The 25332-nt window shown below is 39.2% G+C and overlaps 1 protein-coding gene across 5 annotated transcripts in view; it reads left to right on the forward strand.

The window, feature by feature from the left end:
- Positions 1 to 25332, forward strand: part of dgkza (diacylglycerol kinase, zeta a) — a 102970-nt gene that overhangs the window by 35765 nt on the left and 41873 nt on the right. For 3 of the 5 annotated variants that reach the window (XM_031302379.2, XM_031302375.2, XM_031302377.2), the window contains 10 exons: positions 556 to 634; positions 800 to 855; positions 3601 to 3663; positions 6546 to 6619; positions 8855 to 8966; positions 10279 to 10365; positions 10583 to 10695; positions 10937 to 11037; positions 15378 to 15457; positions 15838 to 15882. In XM_031302379.2, coding sequence (XP_031158239.1) covers positions 556 to 634; positions 800 to 855; positions 3601 to 3663; positions 6546 to 6619; positions 8855 to 8966; positions 10279 to 10365; positions 10583 to 10695; positions 10937 to 11037; positions 15378 to 15457; positions 15838 to 15882 — 810 coding nt within the window. The remainder of the gene's footprint in view (positions 1 to 555; positions 635 to 799; positions 856 to 3600; positions 3664 to 6545; positions 6620 to 8854; positions 8967 to 10278; positions 10366 to 10582; positions 10696 to 10936; positions 11038 to 15377; positions 15458 to 15837; positions 15883 to 25332) is intronic. The other 2 variants (XM_031302376.2, XM_031302378.2) reach the window with 1 other exon arrangement.

Below are 25332 nucleotides of genomic sequence, written 5' to 3' on the forward strand. Positions count from 1 at the left end.
CTTACAGGGAGGTGTGTTCACGTGCATTCTTGGCGTATTGCTATCTTGAGGAAGCGGAAAGTGATGGCACCATTGACCAACAAAAACCTGGTCTAAAGTCAATAACGCAGCATTTCATTTATTCATTCATTGTTACAATGAGCCAAGGTACAAAAGCGCCTGGCTTTTAAAGGGAATGGGAGATGACACTCTGATTGGTTTATTGCATGTTACGCCCAAAACAAACCTAAGAATTAATGAAGACATTACGTTTTTAACCATGCGTCTGGCACACGGACCCTTTTTTCCTCCGTTGAACTAACAGAAGTAGATTTGTACACGCCCTGTGCCAGGCGCTTCACGCCGTGCGCTTAAATTGTTAAAATAGGGCCCAATAAGTAGATCTTTTTCACTCTCACTTTTGTCAGGCACAAAGTCACAGAACGCAGTCCTGGAAGTGGCTGGCAAGCAAGCAAGACACAGACAAACCAAGAGATGCACTGCATTACTGTGTCCTCCTAAATGACTATGTGACTGTTGTGTTGTGTTTTTATGTTTGCATGTATGCTCTCTCAGCTCCCTCTAGATGTTTTCAACAATTACTTCAGTCTTGGATTTGATGCCCATGTGACTCTAGAGTTTCACGAGTCAAGAGGTATGTTCATATTAATAAACAGAACAATGAAAAACAAATGTTACTACACAATATACTGTATGAGAAGCTCCTTATTGTTGTTCACATTCATATTGATGTGTAAGGATTATGGGAGCATTGCTAATTTGACATCTTTTGTTGATTTATTGTCTGTCATTGTTTCAGAGGCCAACCCAGAGAAGTTTAATAGTCGTTTTAGGAACAAGATGTTCTATGCTGGGGTGAGTGCTTCTCCGTGTTAAAGATCAGTGTGTGAATGTTTCTGTTTAATACTGTTTGGTTTGCCATATCTTCAAAAAGTCTGAGCTTCTGTCTTTACTATTATAATCAATTCTGTCCAAAACAAAGTAGCTTGAGAGTTCATTCCACCAGTGGACTATTGCTGGGGGTTTGGAAGCCTTCCATTTTAAAGCTGTACATTTCCTAGCTGCCATCAAAGCAAGATCTATGTACATACTTTCATATATATTCCACTTGTCAGACATATTGGTTCCCAAAAGACATAAACGAGGTGAAAGTGGAACAGATACATTTAAACACTGAGATATCAACTTTGTAACAAATTTCCAAAATAACGAAAGTTGTTCACATGACCAAAGCATATGAAAAAAAGTACCTTTTATATTTCTTACAACGCCAGCAAAGGAATGATATCTCACTGTTCATTTTATTTAAATAAAAATAAATAAAATAAATAAATACATTTTAAATAGTGCTAATATACATTAGCACTATTTAAAATAATATAGTACTTTTTTTCATATGCTTTGGTCATGTCAGCAGTACAGCAGTATATCAATATGAAGGTCTTGTTCCCACTTTTGTCTTAAATAGTCTGCATTTACCCTTGAGATTGTAGTAAGAACACTGTAAATCTTTGAGATAAGTTTATCCTTATTTTTCTCCGTATTGTTCATTATAAAATCAATTTTTGATGGTTCAGGTTCTTGCAAAGAACCATGCTCCAAGTTGACTACATGCCTTATTTGAAAATATCTAAACAAATGGGAAGAATATTTCTGCTGAAGTTGGGGGGGCAGCTTTTAGCCTTCATTAAATGTACAGTTTCATCCAAAGTTGTGTTCAAGTCCAGATCATGTTACAACAAAGGTGGTTAATGGTAGGAGACATTCAGATGAAATATTTTATATAAAAAATGTGAATGGAACTTTTGTTGTTTGTAGTTATGTTTTAAGAATGTGAATGCACTCTGGGTCACAAACATCACATACGGTAGCTGACACATGCAGCAGAGAAGGACTTGAAGCTAACATGCTGAATGATAACAACTGAATGGTACTAAGAACACCATGATGACATTAAACATTAGTCACTGTTGTTTGGGAGTGGGGACCAGCTCCGTTGTTTCCATTTGCAGAGTTAGTTACTTAAGCTACTCTTTGTATTGTATGTATTTTTATGTATTGTATTTTATTATTTGCAAAGTCACTTTATTGATTTTTTTTACTTTGAACAGACATTTTTCTCAACATTTTCAGCTTTTCAGTTTTCTGAAACAATGTTGCAGTTCTTAAACACTAAAAGCATTTTTGCATTTTCTTTTTCTTCTTTTTTACGACATTTTAAAAGTTTGCTTAAAATTCTCTTGACAATTAGATGGAAACATGGCTACTGTCACCAAAATGACGTTCCTCTATCATTGCTTAAGTCAAGACATTCAAATGTCTTAAGGAACTGTGTCAGCGTGACAGAATTCAGTTAAATTTTATTTATAGTGTCAAATCATAACAGTTATCTCAGGACACTTTACAGACAGAGTAGGTCTAGACCACATTCTATTATAATTTTTATTAAAAAAAGACCTAACAATTCCCCCCAAGAGCAAGCATTTGGTGCAACGGTGGCAAAGAAAAACTTCATTTTAGCAGGCATAATCATCATGTAGACCCTGGCTCTTGGTGGGCAGCCTGTGCACTTCCTGGCAGTGGGTATAATGGAATGACATGATGAACAGTGGCAATTGTAGTAACAGTAAATGTAATAGAACTATGACTAGTGCCTAGTGCAGTACGCAGTTCCTTTAATGCCAATTAAATGTTCGAGTCTCTGTAATAGGATACATGCTTTTGCTGTGACGTTGTCACAGCCAGATTACTCTGTCCTGCTTCTGTCTCTTCCTCTGTGTCCACCTCTCCCTGACCAAGCATATCACGCATACTATACAGACAAATTGTCCAACAATTGCCAGTTGTCTTCTATATAAGCAGGCTGTTGTCCCTGTCTAATGTCTCTCTGATCTGTGTTTAGTATGTGATTTTTGAGAAATGATAGCTTAGGAGTTACACCTGTAAACTCAATTTGACATGTGATAAGTTGCACTAAAATGTGAGTACGAACATTTTTACTAATTGAATTTAAAGATTTATCTGTTGTTAATTATTTTCATGACCGTGCCAGATTACTGCAACCTACGGAGCGTTTCCTTTTGAAATGGTTGTGACAGTTGGCTCAAAATATTTTGCTTGTGAGGATTTACGCAATGAGCATGTCGATGATGCAACATAGCACTTGCAATGAGAGAAACTTCCACTATTGGTGTCAATCATACCAGCTGTGTCAGTGAAATGTTCTGGGGCCCATCGTTATTCTTTGAAATATAACAGTTTTAGGTCTGTGGTCACACCAGTTGCTTCACAGGATGTGTGACAAATGTCCGATCTTGGTCCTTTAGACCCCTATATGTGGTAAACATTAGGTTACTCGGGTCAGACTGCTATATATATATATATATATTTAAATGTTATATTAAATAACATTTAATTGAATTATTTGGAAGTGTGGTGAGACACACAACTAAATAACTTTGCAGTGATGAAGATTGAACACTCCCTGACTTTGCCAGAGACAGTGGAAGATAGTTCCATCCTACTGTAGGTTTCATGGTGCACTCCTCTGAGACAATCCTGTCTGTCTGTCTGTATTGTGTGTGTCTGTCTCTCATACAGACAGCATTCTCAGATTTCCTGATGAGAAGCTCCAAAGACCTGTCTAAGCACATCAAAGTGGTGGTGAGTAGCTGTCAGTCAATCATTTGTATGAAAACACAGTCACTCACTCTCTTTCTCTATTTCTGTCTCTTTTACTGTTTGTCTGTCTGTCTGTGTCTCTCTCTCTCTTTCTCTCTCTCTCTATGGAAGCATGATGAGTGTGCAGGGTATTTCATGGCAGCCTGTCGGGCTTGTGGTTTTCAATTCTATTCAATTCAGTTCAGTTTATTTCAGTTAGCTTTGTTGGCATTAATGTAACCAGATCAATAATGCAATTATTACAATAATATAATTGTATACAAATGTAACAATAGAAAAAATCAAATCAAAACCAAAGCAACAGTAATAATACTATACCAATGTTATTGGTGATAATCAAATGTATGAGACAAAGCTATTAAAAAAAAAAAAAAAATAATAAAGAAAAGTGTAAATGTGTTCAGGTCCTCACAGGCTGTGATACATGTTGCTGCTATCATCACACAATCATATTTTTCTCCCAGTAAATATGTTTATATAGTTTTTGTGTGTGTATGTTGTATGTTTAAATTCAGCGTATGTGTGTGTTATTTGGGGAAAGTATTCCCCTCTTACAGCCTGGTATTTTGGACCAAATGTAAGAAAGTGGAGCTCTGTCTCTCCCTCATGGGTGTTGCAGAGAGAGCAGAGGGAGCCAGCTCTTTTTATAGCGACAGCTAGACTTTGTTCACTAACTCTGTCTTCTGTCTATCTCTGCTTTTCTTCTCCTCTTGTCTTATGGAGGGTTTACGAATTAGGGTACTTTATATAAATGACACCAGAGAGCAGGGGAAAAGGGGGAGTGTTACTGGATTATGTAAAAGAGAAAACTGTGAATGTTTATTTACAAAAAAAACACAGTGGTATTGCAGATGAGGTAGACATGGGGGTCTGGTGGAGGGGAACCTACATTATGGTACTAATAGGTAAGGTAAGCAATCAAAAGGTTGGAGGGAAGGTCGAAGAACAACTTATGGAACAGAGATAAAACCTGGCTGAAATAAGGAGGGATTTGGGCTCCGTTCTCCAGGATAGAGCAAGGAAGGAGCATGGCGGATATGCAGATCGCATCTGGACGTTCTCCAGGGGTGGATGGGCTAAGATAGGATTTTTATAAAAGCTTCTGGTTGGTACTAGGCACAGACTGGTATGAGGTGGTGTTGGAGTGCCTTCATTTCAACCCAGTCTCACGGCAGTTCGTCAAATGGTCACGTAATTTAATCTATTGATTCGTGTACACGTACATGTGTATTTTTTCGTGTTTTTTAAATTAATGTATTTCAATGGGAAGCATCTTTTGTGATCACAGCACGACTACGGTAGCGAGTAGTATGAAAGGCTGAAAATCCGCGTAGGGAGGTCGGTTGGGCAGGACTTTCACCCCGGAGACCGGGGATCGTTTCCCGCGTGTCACGTTTTCTTTCCCCGTTCTTCTTTTCCTAAACCCAACCGTCCCGTTATTGTCCCGCGTCCCCCAGAGACCGGCCTGCGTTCCCCAGAGACCGCGGATCGTTTCCCGCGTGTCACGTTTCCCGCGTGTCACGTTTCCCGCGTGTCACGTATCCCACGTGTCACGTTTCCCGCGTGTCACGTTTCCTTTCCCCGCTCTTCTTTTCCTAAACCCAACATTCGTGTTCCCATTACGTGCTGACCACCACGAAAAAAATGAGATAAACATGTCTGTGTACACGAATCAATAGATTAAAAATTACGTGACCATTTCACAAATTGCCGTGAGACTGTGTTTTTCATTTAGGGGAGCTGCTACTCACTGGTTGCAGAGAATTCCTGACACTGCTAGGGGATCTGAATGATTTGAGGTAGCGTCAGCCAATTGAGTGACTTTGTGTTGATTTTTTTTTTCTTCCAAAGCCTGACAAATCGGCTGAAGGGACACCCAGAGACAAGACTACTTTGTAACTGGGCTTAGTGTGTACCAGGCCATTCGATTAATCACAAATTGCGTCTTTTGCGTGAAATGATGGACTTGGCAAACATTGCAAATTTGAATTTTGGCCTTCTTAGTTTGGATGAAGAGAAGGTCTTATAGGCCTATATGCACACCAAGTCAGACGCTGAAAAAGCCAGTCCTCCCATTCATTTAAATGTGGGTAGTGCGTTTAGGTTGCAGCGGTAGGGACCGCAGGGGATGCAAAAAAAAAAAAAAAACCCGAACAGAATGAAAAAAATAAAAGGCATGCTGCTGTGGCCAATCATGTAATCTATCGGCCATCAGACAAAACACAATGGAGACACAAATTGGCCATTTAACCATTTAATCGACGTTGATTTTTGTTGATTTTGCCACACTTTTAGTGAGACGGAGAATACTCCTGGCTTGGAAATCGTCAACACCCCTGTTTATCCTCCTGGCGTAGAGACTATGGTCTTGTTACTAAACCTAGAGAAGATAAAGTTTGCTCTCAGAGGGGTTAGTGAGGGATTTCTAAAGAAGTGGCAGCCTTTTATTTCCTACTTTAACAGTATATCTGTTCTCCCTCCTGAATAAGTTGGCTCATTGATAAAGTCCATTAATGCTGTGTGTGTGTGTATGTGTGTGTGTGTGTGTGTGTGTGTGTGTGTGACATGTATTTACTTTTTTCTCAGCTGTTTAGTATTGCTATACTTGCCATATATGTTTTTGCTTAATTTTTTTGTCTTTTATCTATTTATTTTTTACTATTTGTGTACTCACAGGGTGAGTTGTTGGGCATTTGTGAGGTGGAAAAAAAAAAAAAAAAAAAAAAAAAATAATAATAATATATATATATATATATATATATATATATATATATATATATAAAAGAAGTCATTTATCTCTCTCTCTCTCTCTCTCTCTCTCTCTCTCTCTCTCTCTCTCTCTCTCTCTCTCTCTCTCTCTCCAGTGTGATGGGACAGATTTAACATCGAAGGTTCAGGACTTGAAGCTGCAGTGTCTGGTCTTCCTCAACATCCCCAGGTCATACTACTACCAATACTGTTGTTACTGATACTACCTTTTACCATGTCTACTACTAATACACCATTGTACTGTTACTTTGTGTTCATTTGTTTAGTTTTGTCTACTTTGACTTTAAGTTACTGTAGTATCTCTTTTAGTATCAGAAAATAATTATTTGTTTAAAAAAAGCATTGCCTGACTTTAGGAATTAAATACAAGCATCTTCCAATACCTTTGGACAATCCAGCAGAAAGTTTGACCAGGCTAGACTCATGAGAGTAATTTATAAAGCTTTAGTGAGGGCCAAATTAAGCTTTGTGAACTATTTTCTTTATTTTCTGAGCCCACAGATGGTGCTCATGTCAATTTTATTAAACATATAGCCCAAAATGAGGGATGTCCCGATCAAGATTTTTTAGCCCCGATCCCATTTTGAGTCATTTATTATCTTAGCTTTAGGTATCTGCTAAGGCTGCACAATTATGGCCAAAATGATAATCAAGATTATTTTGATCAATATTGAGATCACAATATTTTACCATAATTATTCATTGATTTTAGGGACAAAATATTTGTATTGCCCTCACACATTTAAATAAACAGAGCACTGCTTTCACTTCCATGTTGTGCTACATTCCGGCTAAGGTACAAATCTAGGACTATTTGGATATTTTCGTTGGGTAGGTATTCGGTTTTAGTTTTGGGGCCTCGGATGTTATTTTTTTTTTCTTCAATACTGTAGAATAACAATCCTTAAAAATGAATGCCTTGAATTAAATCGAAAGACGTGTTACAGCGCAATGCTTCCAATTCAGCTGGCTGAGTCGAGTTATAACCGAGCATTCTGATGTGTGTAGAAGTCTGTGGTGTTGTGTGTGGTGTGGTTTGCAGATGATTTAATAATGAACAGCCGTGCGTAATGCCACTGCTGGTGCGGCACTGGCTTGCTGCGTCCTTTTTCAAGTCATGCATGTTAGTTTAGGAAGCGCTTGATTTGATATGCTGCAGATTGTTCTATGAGCGGAGCACACATTTTAAACAGCAGTCGATCATGTTCATTTAATTGTGGGAAGCCAAAATCGTGATCTCTATCTGACAATATAAAGAGCCCCTATTATGCTTTTTTTGGGGGGATTTTTCCTGTCTTTTAGTAGTAGTAGTTCAGTAGATGTTTGTGTATGTAATAGATTTATAAAGTACAAAAAAAACATATTTCACTCCAAATGGAGCCTACTCTCCCACAGACACTTCTTGTCTTAACTGCCTGAAACACCTTGCCAACATTCCTGTTTGAAATTTTCACAATTATGATGTCACTGATTGAGAATGCCAATCCAGTTTTTCACATGTGCTGCCCATAGGTGCTGCCTGAGCAAGCACAGCCCACCCAGTGGCTTGTTTGAGTTTGGTTGACCAATTACAACAGAGTGGGCCAGCTGACCAATCAGAGCCTACTGGGCTTTTTGGGAAGGCGGTAAAGCCCAGGCCCAAAGCCCAGTCACTCTCTTTCTAAATGAGCAACACATCCATTAATACAATATTTAAAATGATCATAATTACGAGATCCTGATCTCTTATTTTATGAGATAGTAACTCATAATTACAAGATGAGGTTCCATAGCTACCTGAATGTACTGAATGTTTCTACTTCAGGTAGCTAATAGCGTTTAAGCTTACGGTGGAGACGCACAGTCCTGTGTGTCAGAATCAGGACAAGAATCGGCTTTATTGGCCAAGTATGTGTATGCATACAAGGAATTTGAATGTTTCCATTGCTCTCAATGCACTTGCACAGAAATACACAACTGCTAAGCACAAGGTCAACAAAGCTGACCATATAAAGGCAAAGAAAGCAGGACTATTAAAGTATGTACACAAGTATGTTAAAAAGTAGGTGAATATATTAATATATATAAAAAGCACTAATGACCAACAATGTCAAATAAAATGTCAACATACAAGCCAGTAAGTTGTAAACAATGTAAGTAGTGCAAATTGATATATTGCAGGTAAATATGTACAGTATATGCTGTCTATATACAGTACAGTGAAAGTGGATGATGATATGGTAAATGTCTATGGTACGACTACTCAAAGCTCTTTACACACTACAGACACTACAGCCTTTCCGTCAAATCCAACTGTCAATTGCATCAATTGGTGCAAGTGTCTCTGACTGAACTTTTGGTTATAATGGGGTGGTGTGTGTGTGTGTGTGTGTGTGTGTGTGTGTGTGTGTGTTGCGTTCTTCAGATACTGTGCAGGCACTACACCTTGGGGAAACCCCGGTGAACATCACGACTTTGAACCTCAACGCCATGATGATGGATACATCGAGGTCATCGGATTCACCATGACTTCACTGGTATGTAGCTCAATGAATCCTGGTAGCCATGGTTACCAGGGAAGGAAGACGAGAGTGTCTTACTTGATTAAAATAAATATAAATGGAATCTTACCTGGGGTGATGATTAGTAAAGGATAATTACTATTTGTGATAATATGTACAATAAGAGACAGAAGCCCCTGTTTATTCCTCACGTGTTTTTATTACAGTGACACAAAGCTAAGTATTATTTCAACAACACATACTCCTATTTGAACTGTATTTTCAGAACCTTCAAAGACTCTTCTGACTGCTAAAAGAACATTCTGTCCAATAACAATATTTTAAAGAAAGATTCTTGGTAGCTGGAACTGACATATCTTATACCAAAAAAAAATCAAGTTTTATTATCATTCATGTTTTCTACATTGATGTGACTTTCCAAATGTTTGTTCAAAACACGCAATGAGGTATGTTATTTCCAGTTAAAGCAGCCATATTATGCTCATTTTCAGGTTCATAATTGTATTTTAAGGTTGTACCAGAATAGGTTTACATGGTTTCATTTTCAAAAAACACCATATTTTTGTTGTACGGCACCGCTCTCTCTCACTGCTGCAGATCCTCTTTTCACCTGGTCTCTGTTTTAGCTACAGAGTGAGACCTCTTTTCTTCTTCTTCTTCTTCTGTACTATCTTTGATTGCACTGCACATGCCCAGTAGCTCAGATGTAGATCATGTCAGCTAGCTAGCTCCATAGACAGTAAAAGAAAGGCTATTTCTACAACTTCGGTCAGTTACAAGGCAGGATTAGCTGGGAGACTTCTAAATGAGGGCGCACATGTAAGTAGTTCTTTTGTAGATTATGGTGAACTTGTGTGTGTTGTAGCAGTGCTTTGCTACTGAGAACGAGGTAGCATGCTAGCGTTAGTATGCTAGTGTTAGCATTAGCGTTAGCATGCTAACGCTACGAGCTAATGGTTGCGGTTAGCCTGCTCGTTTCGGTTTGTGACGTCACAAGCCGTGCCGATTTTGAACAGCTCACCCAGAGACTGAAGGCAGGACACATTCAGAAACTGTATCTCACTCTAAACAGCATGGATGGATTTTTTTCAAAGTTTGTATGTGTGTGGAAGCACCAGAGACACAACATAACACCCCAAATCCCAGAAAAAGTGATTTTTTCATAATATGGGCACTTTAACCATTTTGTGAGTCAGAACATAGCCATAGTGATCAATCGGTTAAAGGATCCCATGCCACAAGGGAAATTATGGAAAAGCACATTATTTCATAAAATAATAGCTAAAGTAATGACTTAATTAAATAATGTGTGTGTGTGTGTGTGTAGGCTACTCTTCAGGTTGGAGGTCATGGCGAGAGGTTGAACCAGTGCAGAGAAGTCACCCTCACCACTACAAAACCTCTCCCAGTACAGGTACACACTGTAGATACTGTTACTATACTGCTTTGTAGAACCACTGTACAGTATGTACTATCATACTGTTCCAGCTGCTTCATATTTATACAATCACCCATATTCTTCACATTGAGCAGCTGCCCAGTAACAATTACATTATGTAATTGTTACTGGGCAGCTGTGAGTCAATCACATAAATAGATCTATTTATGTGATTGATTTGTGTTATTATTAGGTGGATGGTGAACCGTGCAGACTCGCTCCCTCTGTCATCCACATCAGCCTCAGAAACCAGGCAAACATGGTTCAGAAAACCAAACGACGGACCTCACTACCACACCTTAACGAGTAAGACACACACACACACACACACACACACTCTCACTCACTCACCTTGATCTTCCAACAGTCAAGCCTCTAACTGGACTGATAATGTACAATTATTGTGTCTATAAATAAATAAATAGACACCTTACATCGTAATCTCGTAATTACGAGAAAAAGATATTGTAATTATGAGAAAAGTATAGTGGAAAGCATAATGTACAGTTTATAATAAATAAGTTGTTTGGTCCTATTTGTATCTCAGTCAACAGCCAGTCCCAGAAAGGCTGAGGATCAGAGTCAGCAGGATCGGTATGACTGACTATGAGGCTCTGCACTATGACAAAGACAAACTACGACAAGCATGTAAGGCAACACACACAGACACTTGGCATTCATGTATGCAGCGGTGCAAACAATACTATTATAATAATCACCATTGTGACACCACCATGACTTTTTTTCATTTTTAAATGAAAGTACACACAAGCATCTGATATAAAATCTAAAAAAGAATAAAAAAAAAAACATTCTTACTAATGATAACAAAAACAAAAGACAGATTGTATCAGTATTTACTTCATAACACATGTACTGTGTTCACAGGCCTCAAAGAGTCATGACCAGGCTTCATGCAATAGTTTCTGACGAAAAAACTTATAATGTTCATTATACAACTGGTTACTGTCATGCTATGTTCACAGGAAGTTGATTTGCTTAAAGCAGCCATGTGATTTACTCAGTTATGATGGAAACTGTTACTTAGTGTATCTCAAGCATGCACTGCTTCCCTTATTGTCAATAACCAAAAACCTTTTTGGAGTAGAAATGTGTATCATATACAAGCACAATAACTAGCTTTAGGCTTTAGGTGGTGTAAAATTCAGAACACGAAAATAAGGAAATGTATGGAGGTCAAACAAAAAATAAAAACAACAAACAGATGCAGATGCAGATCCCATAATACAATAAAGTCTTTATACAAGATTGTTATACAAGTGTTTAGTGAGGTTATAGTTTTGGTCCACAGCAGAACGGTGTTTGTGTAGTGAAGGTTATCAGCAGACGTAGACTTGACTCTCAGTCTTCGTTAGCAAACAACCAAAAACTTGAAATTTTAAAAGTCCATTTTCCCCCCCCCCTGAAGATTAATTGGTTACATCAGGTCACTTTTTCAACCAGCTTCTCGTCAGTATGCGGTCAAGATGTCTACCAAGGACTTGGACAGGGTCAAGAAGCTGCAGGTCGATGTACATTAATGACAGCAGCATCTTCAGACTGGAGTGGGAATAAAACTGCTCGATGATTAGAAGGTGGAGCAGTGATGTGAAGGTCAACAAGATCATTTTCAGCTGTCTCTTCGTCATGCATCACAGCCAATCTTCACTGCTGTGGATTAGCTGTGTGTGTCTGTGTTTACATAAAAGATGTCTTTGACGGAAAAGTGTGCAGCGCTTGCATCGCTGATGTTTCAGAAATATAGTAAGGCAGAGCTTCTTCTCTAACTGTCTCTCTCTGTCATTAGAAATAATTAACACACACACACACACACACACACACACACACACACACACACACACACACACACACACACACACACACACACACACACACACAGTAAGTTAGTTCATGTAAGTTCAGAGTTTTCACACAGGGTGGCGCTGTTTCCTTTCACAATATTGTAAACGGCACACTTTATAATACTATGAACTATTTAAATTGGTGTAAATGTAGACATGGTTCTTTTTGTTTCTGGGTTTTACATATTATGTATATGTACTGTACAGTATCCTGGGACTCAAGACTAATTCTTGGTATTTTTGAGTCACTTTTTTCAATTTAAAATTCCTATTGTTTTTAGATGATTTTCATAATTTTCATTATTTTTATACCTTACACTTTGTTCTTGCCATCTGAAGTTTAAGTTGTTTCTCATTATGCAAATCATCACTGCTCTCAACTTGTGGATGTGTCAGACTTGGGGAGATGGTAAAAATATGCCTCGTACTCTGAGGCACAGTGGTTATATAATCTCAAAGCCATTTCTCTCACTGTGGCTCTGTATTCCGTATTCAGAGTATAATGATTGTTTAGTAGAGATTTGGATGGACCTTTTATAACTGCACAGGTATAATCTGTACAGTTTTTGCATATAATTATACTAGAAATATCATCTAAGAGGGAATAAAAAATTCTGATCTAATACTATAATATTATTATCATCATCATACTGTACCAGGCGACAAATTACTTCTTTTGTCTGACCAACAAAAGATTTAAGAGCGCTTAGTCATTGTTTCTGACAACAAAATTGCTGCTGCATTTTCAATCGGGTGCCAAGTCACTCAGAGATATAAATATATATATATAAAAATAAGCAGATGAAAGTACAAAATGGCTGATTTATGGTAACAAAGCCATTGATTAAACATGAGGAAGTACCATTCGTTATAAATGCTGAAGTGGGTTATATGTGAACCTATTGCAATGGATGCCCAAAAACTTTTTAAAGCCCATTTTACATTTTACGCATTTCGTTGTTTGGTCACGAAAACCTGAACATTACTTACATTTATATGAGCTATCTTCACAAACACAACAGTGTATGTTCCGTCACCATACACAACAACCAATTAGTTGCTACTTGAGTGCCACTTGAAAAGGTCAGTTAAAAAAGAACAATCCTCTAGGAGAGTCTATGAAATGAATGCAGTAGTTGCAATTTGAAAGCAGTGTTTGGTGTGGGGATTGTTTCAAGATGCACTTGGCTAGTAAACTGCCCTGCGAGAGTAGTGAATTAGCAAAAAAGTGTACAATCTCTAAATCTGACATGGTTTCTGTGAGTGAAGTTACTATCTCTTGCTCCCAGTGCAGTCTTTTGTCTTCCACACTGAGATATTTAGTATCAATGAGAGGTGTGTGTGTGTGTGGGTTCAGGAGCTCCTCACTTAGCTGTGTGATGTAAAGCCAGCAGTGTTGTGTTGGTGCAGTGGGCGGCTGGCCTGCACTGCCTCAGGGACCAGTCTTTATTGTTTCAACGATCTATGTCGGCTTACTGATGACGAGCCAGCTTGGTCAGGCTCATTAAAGAAAAATAAAACGACACCAATGCACCAATGTTAACTTGGCACAGAATGTTGGCACTGTACGTAAAATCGTCAGATGTGGAGATGCCCAATATTGATGTCATTTTGAGATACTGAGCTGCGCAACCTCAACACTAGACAAATGTGTTACACATGATAAGGCAGTATCATGCTTTATTATACCGTGCACAGAAATTGTGTTCAAACATTTTCATTTAACTTGTGATATTGAGCAACACACACTTATTGAACTGGAGTTACTTCAAAGTAACTTCCAATTAGCCCTGTGTCATCACTGAGTAGGAGACGACTGTTGCATAAGCTACGTTTTTATGTTCTTTTATTCACTGTGATGCAGAGCAGGGATGTTGAGCAGAATGTTTGCAATGGTTGTCTTTGTTAGATGTGTGTTAGTGAAAAGCAGCAGCTAACTAGGGCCGCTGTAGCTCAGGTGTAGAGCGGTTGCCTACCAATTGGAAGGTTGATGGTTCGATCCCTGGCCTACAGCCCCATCTCAAAGTGACCCCGAATTACTCCCGATGCTGCGCCATCGGAGTGTGAATGTGTGTGAATGTTTATCTGATGAGCAGGTGGCAGCGTGTACGGCAGCCTCGGCCACAGTGTATGAATGTGTGTGAATGGTGAATGGTTCCTGTGCTATGTAAAATCGCTTTGAGTAGTCATTAAGACTAGAAAAGCTATATAAATACAGTCCATCTAAATTTACTGTGTCTTGCTTCTTGTTACCAGCCACGGCAGTATGGTATTGTTTTCACCTTGTGAGTCTCTGTGTGTCATCATGGCAAAATATGTTCCTAGAGACACTGTACTGTTACTGTGAACTACCACAGAGACGGTTTTGAGTACTTTGCCGGGTGTTTATACTGTATGTCTGCGACCAGATTTTTTTACAATCTTGCAAGATACAGTCATAAAACTTTACAGTTGTGTTTTTGAGATCAAAATGAAGGACGAGTTCGAAAATGGGTGTGGTCTGAGCAAGAGCCTTGGCCCCGTCACTTTACGCTCCCTGGGCTAACAACCGTGAAAGACAGTGTCAGAAAACTTTTTTTTTAGGTGTGTAGTTGAAATCAAAGTTCGAAAATGGGCGTGGTCCGAGCAAGAGCACTGGAAGTAGGGAAGGGTTCCCTCCACTTTATGCTCATGGCCCGATTTGGCGTTGCGGCTAATGTGATCCAATCGCAAGATGGTCTCTACTTTATTATTAGCAATCCAATCTTTCTGTCACAAAGATGATATTCTTAGCAAATATTCCAGTATAATTTACATGGTATATTCTCTTATCTCCAAACTAATGCAGCTGTGTTTTTGTACCCCAAAACACTCAAAGTAGCAAGTTTATGTATATATCAGTTGACAAGTTGCTGTTGGTGGTTCCCAATTTTGGTCCTCAGCAACCACAGTGCTGCTGGTTGTCTGTATAGTACCATATATTTAATTAGATTCATGTAGAGTCCCAGGTCTACATCAGTCCCTGCTAGATGACCAAAATTAAAACTAGCAGTACTTCCATGGTCCTGAGGGCTGGAGTTGAGCACCACTGTATAAGTACATATCAAAGTGCTGTTGGATAATTGCCTTGCTCCTCTGTATTTCCAGCCATTCCTCTGGGACTAATCGTGGTTTCTGGTGACAGCGACTTAGAAACCTGCAGAGAACACATCCAGCGTTTGCAGGAGGTAAGGAGGAGAGAGGGACGGGGGGGACGGGTGTAGATATGAAAAGGGCATGGTTCTGTGTCACTGAATGGAAATAAAAAGGCAGTACCACAAAGCAAGATGAAGAAGAATTTTCTATTTATTTAATTGAGTTAATGGGGATCAAGGATTTTGTCTTGCTCTAAAGTTTATGTGTTTTACATATCACATAAAACAGATATGATGAAGCATAACGGAAAGCAATATTGTGTTGTGTTTCTATCAAGGCTGGTACTGTGGGAAAGGCTCGGCTCACTCTGATTGGTTGAGCAAGTACATGCAAATGTCAGTGCGCTGCTTCAGTTTGAGTTGTCAAGCCTATAGAGCCCTTTCCTTTCCTATGATGCCATCTTTCTCTCTAGGACTTCTGTTCTAGCCACCCCTCCCTCGGATGCTTGGGACTGCAGGTTGGTAGTTGGATGCTGGAGTTTGTAGTGTGGTTTTTGTTTGGTTCAGAGGCACACGGGAAACTAACAGCCACCAACGCTTCAACATTCAACATTTTATTGGAAAATCTGACAACCGTTGATAAACAGTCCTTCGATTCCTTTTATATTGCATTAACAATGAGTACAAAGAAGCAACGCCTACTGAAAAAGATATCGCAGACAGGAAAAAGTAATATTTAAGGTAAAAAATACCAAAGTTATAATTTACACTACATCTCATAAGCCCCATGGTCACACTTTCCCCCCCCTAAGATATTTATGGTGCTGCTGAGTGAGACAGCGCTACATGGCTTTTCTCCAAAATGGGCTGATTAACTTTAGATAATGCATAAACAGAAGATAACATTCAACCACTGCAATATTAAAGAGAAATATACAAGTAGGAGGTAGCTGCAGTTCTTTCAGGCTGGTTTAAATTTGCTTATTTTTTAGGTCAAACCATCAAAGTCATGAGAAAGCTTCCTGTCTGAATCCAGAGGTGGATTTTTGGTAGAAAGGTTACATCTGACACCAGTGCTGATAGCCAGTTTGAGTGATTGACAGCTGAAGAAGTGTTAAAGACGTCTCTAACCCTGGATTTCCACCGAATGCAGAACGGCTGCGGATTGGCTCTGTTGCGTATCAGCTCCGTGCTCCACCGTCCGTCAATACCCACCAGGTCCGGATTTGTTGCGTAACGGCTGCGGCCATGACTGACAGCTGAAGTCACGAGGACCCACGAGATCTCGCAAATTCAGGTAGAATAGAACCACAAAATCAACAACAGTTTGTTTCCATCCAGAGGAGTAGAGGGGAAACAACTCTGTGATGTGTTTTCAAGGTGTAATGCAGGGAAATATGATCCGTCGTGAGCACATTTTATTTTGAAAATTAAACAGATGCTTTATTTTGCCTCTGTGCTCAACTTCCTGTCCCACACTATCTGCCCTGTGCTGAATTGCTGCGGAGCTCTCCGGCGTCCGGCAAAAATAGAAGCTCCGCGTATCTGCTCCGGAGGGCTGCGGATCGTCGGAGCTGTGCCAGAATCGGAACGCAGCCGTTCTGCGGTCAGTGGAAATACACACATTGACTTTAATGGACACCTAATGACTCCGCCGCCGTTCCGGAGAGCTCCGCAGCAATTCAGCACAGGGCTGCCTCAGCTAAATGCATGAAGTGTATCTAGGAAATAGTATTCTATCACTTAAGAATATCTTGGGTCTAATTACCTAACAGTCTGCCGCTAAAGACACAAACTAGCTAACTTTGTCACTGCTGTTGTCTGAAAAACAATGGGCCGAATGTTTGTCCACTGGTATTGCTGCTTGCAGCTTTCTCGAAAAACGCTCCTCCAAACAACGTTATACTCAACACTTTGCTTCCTTGGGTCCTGAGCAATACACCTGCCATCACATAGTTAAGTCCTCTTCTAGCAATGCTGGAGTATATGCGTTGTTTGCTAACAGCTAGCTATTTAGGACCAGGCTATTTCCGAAAAACAAAAGCACTCATTCTGAATGTGCTGATGCTTAAAATGTTTGAGTTCGCTACAATGTAACATCTTCGGTCCTTCTTTCATCATCTGTTCTTGAATGTACTAGCGAGCGACGGAGAGTGAGCTGTACCCAGCATGCCGTTTGGCGGAGTAACAGTTAATAAGGGTCCCCTCTCAATACACTACGCTGATACAGACACCAGGTCAGAGTGGGACCTAGTTTAATGTTCTTTTTAACTTAATTTGTTGACTTCATCAGTTTGATTGCTTTTTTTGACCGCATCCAACACAGAAAAGTTAAAATCGGAAAAGGTAACAAAGAAATGCTTGAGTCAGTCCGCAGAGCCATGAAGCCCCGCCCACGCTGCTGCACAGAGCGCCCCTAATGGTTTATTCAAAATGTATTCATAATGAATGTGTCGCATGTCCAAATTCGACACACTGAACGCCATTGGGTTCCCAGCAATACACCTGCCAAGTGTAAAGTAGATCGGATGAACTGTTCTTGAGGCAGATTCCTTGCTTCATTGTTAGATTGAGTCAAAAAATACTGAAACCAGTCTTAAAAAATTAAATTTGACTGTAACATATGAATTTCCCCAAAGTGCCATAAAAACAGACTCAAAGAACTTGAACTCATTGTCCTCCATGGTAGCTATGGCCCTGGATGGAGATATTTACTGTGACTGCTAAAACTTTTTAACATCTGTCACTCATTCATCATGTGAGAGAATACACTTCTTTCATTATATCATTCATTACCACTGCTCTCCAGCTCGACTGTCACTGTGGCAAGGAGGAAAAAAGGGTTTTAGACCTTTTGTCTTGCGTGTCAGATGCTAAATATCACATGAGTATTGCAGCTGTTATCCATTATGCTCCTTTTAATGTTCGAACAGTCATTATGGAACATCTCCCTAATGGAGACCTATGTTTAAGAGGGCAAACGGCCATTAATGAAGCCAGGAATGTAAAAGATTACATGTCTGAACAGAGCTATATTCAGCCAAACTCAGTCCAGACAGTGGTTTGGAGAAAAGTAAAACCGAGAGGTTGTCTTTTGTACTTTCTGTACTCCAGACATCAGAATTATTCCACGTCTTTAGTCATTAATGTCAGGCATCTTACGATGGAAATCCTAAAGCTATGTTCACATTACAGAGCTTAATGCTCAATTCCGATTTTTTTCCCCCAGACCCGACTGTTCTCATGTTTTAAGTGACCAGTTTCTGACATCAGTTTGTCTATGGTGTGAACAGCTCCCTGCCCTGAAATGCCCCAAATGCAACCAACACCAACTTTGTTCGCCAACTTTTCTGTAACCAGTGTAGCATGTACCTCTGAGATTTGTGGCAGGTCATTCATTTAACCTCTTGGTTCAACAGGTCTGAGTGCAGACCCTTTTTTAATTTTTTGCTGCACTGCAGTATTTCAGTATTTGTGTGAATGTTTGTATTACACACAAACTGCAAAGACGTTTCTTTTTGAATGTGAGTAATCTTTTGTGATTTTTTTGCCTTTTTGAATTGTGGCTCTATTTTAATTGCACTGAAAAGACTAGAGCATGTGCCACCACTTGTTTGTATTTTCCTCATGTACATTTACTTTGCTTGTCAATGTTGATATTTTTCAACAAAAAACGTGTTACTCTTGTGCACTTGCTGCACATATATCAAGAAATATACCCTTATACCTAACAGACTCAAAGAAAAGGGGAACCAACACACAGTAGCAGTTTATGATGCCTAATATTGTTAGGAGACTAAAACACACAGGCTTGTTTCCGCAGAGATTAGTTTCCCCATGTGTCTCAGCATGTTGCAGCATGATGCATGGACTGTTGTTTGTGAAGGGTTATTAATGTGTGTGACCTTTACTATGTGTATTGATTAACTGTGTTTTTGAATGTGCTTTTGGTATCTATATTCTTGTGTGGGTGTTGCCAAGTTTGTTAGTATTGTATTGTGACCTGTTGTAAATTTGAGCTGAATTTGCCCTATGATGCAGATGTGATTTACTCTGTTGTGTCAGAATAGATTAAACAAATGCTCAGTTAATAAAGGTTAGGGTTCTTTTTTTAGTTGTTTCTTTATTTAAGTGCAAGGTTAATTAGGTAGTCTCTTTGAGGCCCTGATCTTCTCACAAGAGGCCTGAGAACAAAAACAGTGACAAGACAATTCATACAGTAGTACAGTTCTAATGTTTGGAAAGTATTTTTAGTGTGGTATTCATGATAATTTTGTTTTGTCACACAGTCAGCAGAAGACAGGATCAGAGAGAAATCTTATTATATTATAAATGAAACTCAAAGAGCTTGTTACTTTTGAAATTGAATTTACTTTTACTAGTAAATATAGTCACTTTTAACTCTTGTAGTGCCAATACTTTCTTTTTCTCTTTTGAATCATAACGTGTTAGAAAAAGAAATGCTACAATGGGTACTGGTTATACCTACCACATATTAAGATCGTATGTAATGGCAGTAATTACAAGGTGAGTACCTCAAAATAGCTTTTAAGTTATATAATGAATTACTTCTATCTTACTTACTACTATCAAATAGAGACCTACCACCAATTCATCATCAACAAATCAAGTATTCTGTCACTGTAAAACACTAAGAACATAAATGTTACAAATACAGATTCAGCTCCATTTCATACACAAAATGTAGTTGTGCTGGACATTTTTGTTTTGTGGCATGAAATGGGTACAACTGGGGTATGGGTACAACCTTCTTCAACATTTTTGTAAATGAAATGGTCTTTGCAGACCTTTGTGAGCATTCCAACCATAAAATGCAATTTGCACACATTACACTTTACATTAAGACGCCCTCCATCACAGGATCTAGTGGAAATGCCCCTTTAGTGTCTGTTTACTTTACTTTACTACTACAAATGTCAGAGTTCCACAATACACAAAAAGAGTGTTCAGATATGAGCGTATAGGCTAAAACGGCAATGGTTCCACAATCTCGAAGTGAACTTAATCGCACTCATTGCAGGGTTCACTAGTGTTGCAATTATGCTGTTGAATGACTCAGTTAGTCTACACATACATCTGTGCATGATATTCCTGAGTACAGCAGGACAGGTGGATACATCAACACTTACAAACATTTGGCTTGCACTGCTCTGTCGTGGCATTTTAAGCAGCAGCCTCATCATGGCATCATTTTATGCCACATTGAGTTTCTGCATACTGCTTTTTTTATAGCGCCGCTACAAGTGGGCAGTATACATTGGGGTGCAAAAAGCTTTAAAAAGTGTGGTCTTCACAGACAATGAACACATACAAAATTTGCGATTCAGCATATTAGCTTGTGCATACATCATACAGTACTGTCTGTGAATGTCCCTATCATCAGACAGGTCATCAGTTATATAGTGCCCAAAGTATTTTACCTCATCACACACTTTAAGGACAGTACCAGACAGAGAGAAAGCAGGAAATGACAATTTATTGTCCTCCCTGCTTCTAGCAATGATATTACTCTTCTTAAAATTGTACTTAATGTCAAAGTCTGAGCCATATTGGGAACAGACCCTTAGTAACTGTTGAAGGCCAGCACTATATGGACAAAGAATCACCAGATCATCTGCGTACATCAGGTGGTTGATAATGGTGTTCCTAGCCATACAGCCTGTTCCACAGTTGTTTAGCAGCTTTGATAGATCATCCATGTTTGATACAAAGCGGCAGTATTTCACAACCGGGGAAGAGAGAGCAGCTAGAGTGAACCCTCTTTTAAAGTATCCCACACTCAACCCATCTGATGTTAACATTATGGTTGAATGTACTTATTGCAAGTTGATTTGGATAAAAGCTTGAGCTAAAAATGAACGTAATGTGATATAATCCTAATTTAGTAAGGAGTTTTCTGATCTGCTCCCGTTTGTCTTGTTTTGTCACTGCATTATGCTGTCAATACAAACTTAACACTTCCTGTATAAAATTAAAAGCCCTGTAGCGCTTCAGTGGGCAGAATCCCTTCATTTCCTAACAACAAGGCTTTCATCATGAAACATTTACAGGACCTATTTGTGGAAACTTCATGGGACGTGACATACACCCACAGAAGTCTGGATCGACGGCAGTTTATTTCCAGGATAGTCGCCGGTACATCCGGCGCCGGCGATGTGTATTGCCGTTGTCTAACTCTGTTCTCTTCGGGAAACAACAAACTTTGAGCTAGATTACACGCTAAAAATGGCAAGTTTTAGTGATTTTGTTGTTGTTGATTGTGCAACAAGGCAGGCCTGCTTGGTTCTTTCAGTGAATTATTTTAAAAATTTACAGAGAATATGTTTACAGCATTTACTCTTTAACTGGGATGTTTTGGGACTGATTGGCAAGGATTTGTATGGACAAAATACACACTGTTGCTGCGTTGAAGATGATTGTGATTGGTTTAAAGAAATCCAAACAACCCAGAGCGTTTTTATTTCTCCTATCCCAGAATGTATGTGTGGAGGAGCCAGACCTTACTCCGCGGCGCTGTGGAGCTAGGTCTGGCAATGCAAGACTACACCCACAGGGACTATATTTGTCTTAATGACCTCTCGAAAATGAGATGATTCATCTCAAGGGGTTTATCCTTCTAATAAATACTCTTTACTTCAGTGCACTTTAAAAACAAATACTACTGGGACCACTACAGAAAATTGCAGATGAACATTTATTTAATACCCATCACAATATAGATACAACTGACAATCCCTATATAATTTGGCCACAATTTAGCAGATTGACCATACGCGGTCCAGCCGTATATGAGGTTTCCACCTGGTGTATGTTTCTTTTCTTTCTTTCTTCTCTGTGGCCGGGGAGATTTAGCTGCTGGGATTATTGTCATGCTCTGTCACCCTGACATGTGCGGTGGAGGGAATGAGGTTGCTGTGCTTTTACAGCATGCTGGCCTATGCAACCTGAATTGTGTTCACAAAGCAGTTCTGCAGTCCTTTCCATTTCTATGGTTTATAGAAGCAGACTTAAAACCACTTAACCAACCAAAGCAACCAGTCTTTTTTTAATTAACAAATTATTTCTGAGATTATTTCTGATAACCATTTCAGTCAAATAGTTATATGAAAATAAATTATATAAAGTTATATTACTATTATTACTATTACTTATTTCACCAGTAAATTCCTGTTAAATGACAAAAACAACCACTGGTTGCAATAACTTAAGCACGAGGCTGGCGAGGCAAGTTTCAAGTGAACGCAACACGTGTTATTTTTCAGACAACGGCAGCTACAGACTGTCGTACGTCTCGGTGTTGGAATCCTACACAGTGAAATACAGACAAACTTTTACACCGTTTAGCTGTCAGCATTTTAACCGTGTTTAATCCAGGCTCTTGGTAGGCGGTGTCTGACGGTGCCGGTTGGGTGTGTGATGAACAGTGGCAATTATAGTCACAATAAAGATAATGGAACTATGACTAGAAATAGTGGTTGTAGTAGTTCATGGCGTAGCAGGGCACTGCAGGGTGTAGCAGGGCATAGCAGGGCACATTAAAATAACATTTTAAATTACAGTTTGAATATTGTTGGAAACATTTGGGATACTCTAAGTAGACAACTAAGGGACCGTTCGGTATTTATGGAATGGACCACCGGAGGAAAATAGGGGAGGGTCATGTCTTTTTATTCTTTGTTGATGGGAGGGTCATCCCATTTTTTTTTTGTCTAGGGGGGAGGGTCACCCAACTTTTGTATTCATGAGAACAGTAAAATTTCAAAGTGGCTTGTTTGGTGCATATTTATCCATGTAGCTCCATGTAGCGCTCTCAATCTCGGCCCCTATTGCTAGCAGATTGGTCCCTCCCTGTTTAGTCAGCCAGACAATTTGAGCTGTAGCTTTAGAGACCGTGGGATTTCCCAAACTGAATAAATCCCGCTCGCACATAAAAACACACCTGCTTTGCTAGCTCCATCGTGTTGTAACTAAGACATCTGCTGAATAAATAATTTTATTTATTAGCATGATTGCCGTACTGTTTAGTTCAAAAACACCCAAAACACCGTACGAAAACATACCAGACGCAAGCTTTTATTTTGAAAAGTCAAAGCTCGCAGACTGCAGCCATACCTGATTCAAATATCCTTTCGGTCCCGGTGATATATTTTTTTTATATATATATATATATATATATATATATATATATATATGAACGACATCCCTTTTTTCTATATCATTTTGGAGGGTCATCCAAAATGTATTGCTGGTGAAGGGAGGGTCAGGTCCTTTTTGATTAAAGATCCCAAAACTCCTCCGGTGGCCCCTGACATAAATAACGAACAGTCCCTAAACAAAATATATATCATAGGTATAGTTGTTTTTGACATTTGAATGCAAAAAAACCTTACATATGATATCTTTAATGACAATGGAATCACAATAATGGATTCACTTGTGGAGGTGCAATAAAGTTAAAGTAAAGAGTTCAACATTGGTTTAAAGCGGTGATAGAATGCAAAACCGATTTTACCTTGTCATAGTTGAATAACGACAGTTTGGGTAAATAGGACATACATAGAACCTCAAAATCCCATTGACACATCTTTCCTCTGCAAATCTCACAATTTGAAACTGCCTCTGAAAACGGGCAAATCTCAACGAACCACCGAGTTGACGTCAGCTCCTCCTTATTTGGCTCTAGTCTCTACTTTTGTCACGCCCCCACAAATACATAGGCTACACCACTGATCTGAGATCACGTAGCTAGTCTTCTGAATAGGTCGCGCAGATCTCAGAAATTGTATACATTGTTCGTCTGCTATTTCATCACTAAATTCACTTCTGAGACTTTTTTATGCGAGAAATCAACTATGTAGAGGTCAAATATGGGCCGTTTTACGAAAATTGATGGCTAATTGCAAATTTTGTCTGACTGTGTGTCAGAGTTCAGCAGCCGTTGCTGCCTGGGTTGCTGCCTCGCCGCTCGCTTTCTACATGTTAATAACCCTTGTTAACCCCAATGTCACAGTCGAGCAAGACGCTGAACTGTGTGTGTGTGTGTGTGTGTGTGTGTGTGTGTGGTGAATAAGAAGCAAATCGTAAAGCGCTTTGTCCAGTTAGATAGAGAAGCACTATATATATATATGCAGTCCATTTCCCATTTTATACATGGCCATGTAATCAGGTTTCTTAACTGTTTGTCTTAATTCTTCAACCTGAAAAATGACACCTGCTTCATACATCATTTTAAAACCAATACTTAACTGCATGCAGTGAATTTGAAAAGGGCTCTTTAACTTGCTGCTGGCAGTCACTGTGGATGAGAGCAAGCTGAGTGCTGAGCTTTTCATCTCCCTGTTCAGGAGCAAGCAGAGAAACACTAACTCTGTATATGTTATTTTTAACCACACTATCTTGTTTTATATAGGTTAGATCACTAACACTAAGAAGGCAGCTCATGAGTTGTTGTCAGACTTTGTGTTGCATAGCAACCCGACGAGGTAACACCCATTTAATCTCCTGTTCTCTGGTGAATGGTGATGCTCACTGGTGCAGTTTGTGATTGAGTAGGAGAAACAGTTTTCTCATAATGAGCGAATATGGTGAATATTTGTTGCACTGTGCGACCAGAACACTTCTGTATGGTTTCTTTACATCTTCCATGATCAGGATAAGGTGTTCCATGTGTATCTTTTTAGTTCCAAAATCTAGACCTGTTAAGAAAGACAAGATGTTCTCACCAGTGTGGTCTCATCAGCGCATCACGACCACACTTCAAGACACTGTGGACTAAGTTTACATACATAGGTATATGAAAGCACAAATGGGAGCTGCACCATTCTGTTTGTGCGTGTGATTTGTTTGGAAGCAGCTGTTGGAGCTCTGTAAGTGTAGGAAAGCTCCGTAAGTATCAATATTAACTGAGGCCACTGTTCAAGACCTCACCAAAAGATTGTTTATAAAAG

Source organism: Sander lucioperca, chromosome 24 (genome assembly GCF_008315115.2).
Source record: "Sander lucioperca isolate FBNREF2018 chromosome 24, SLUC_FBN_1.2, whole genome shotgun sequence".
In the NCBI taxonomy this organism is placed as follows: Eukaryota; Metazoa; Chordata; class Actinopteri; order Perciformes; family Percidae; genus Sander; species Sander lucioperca.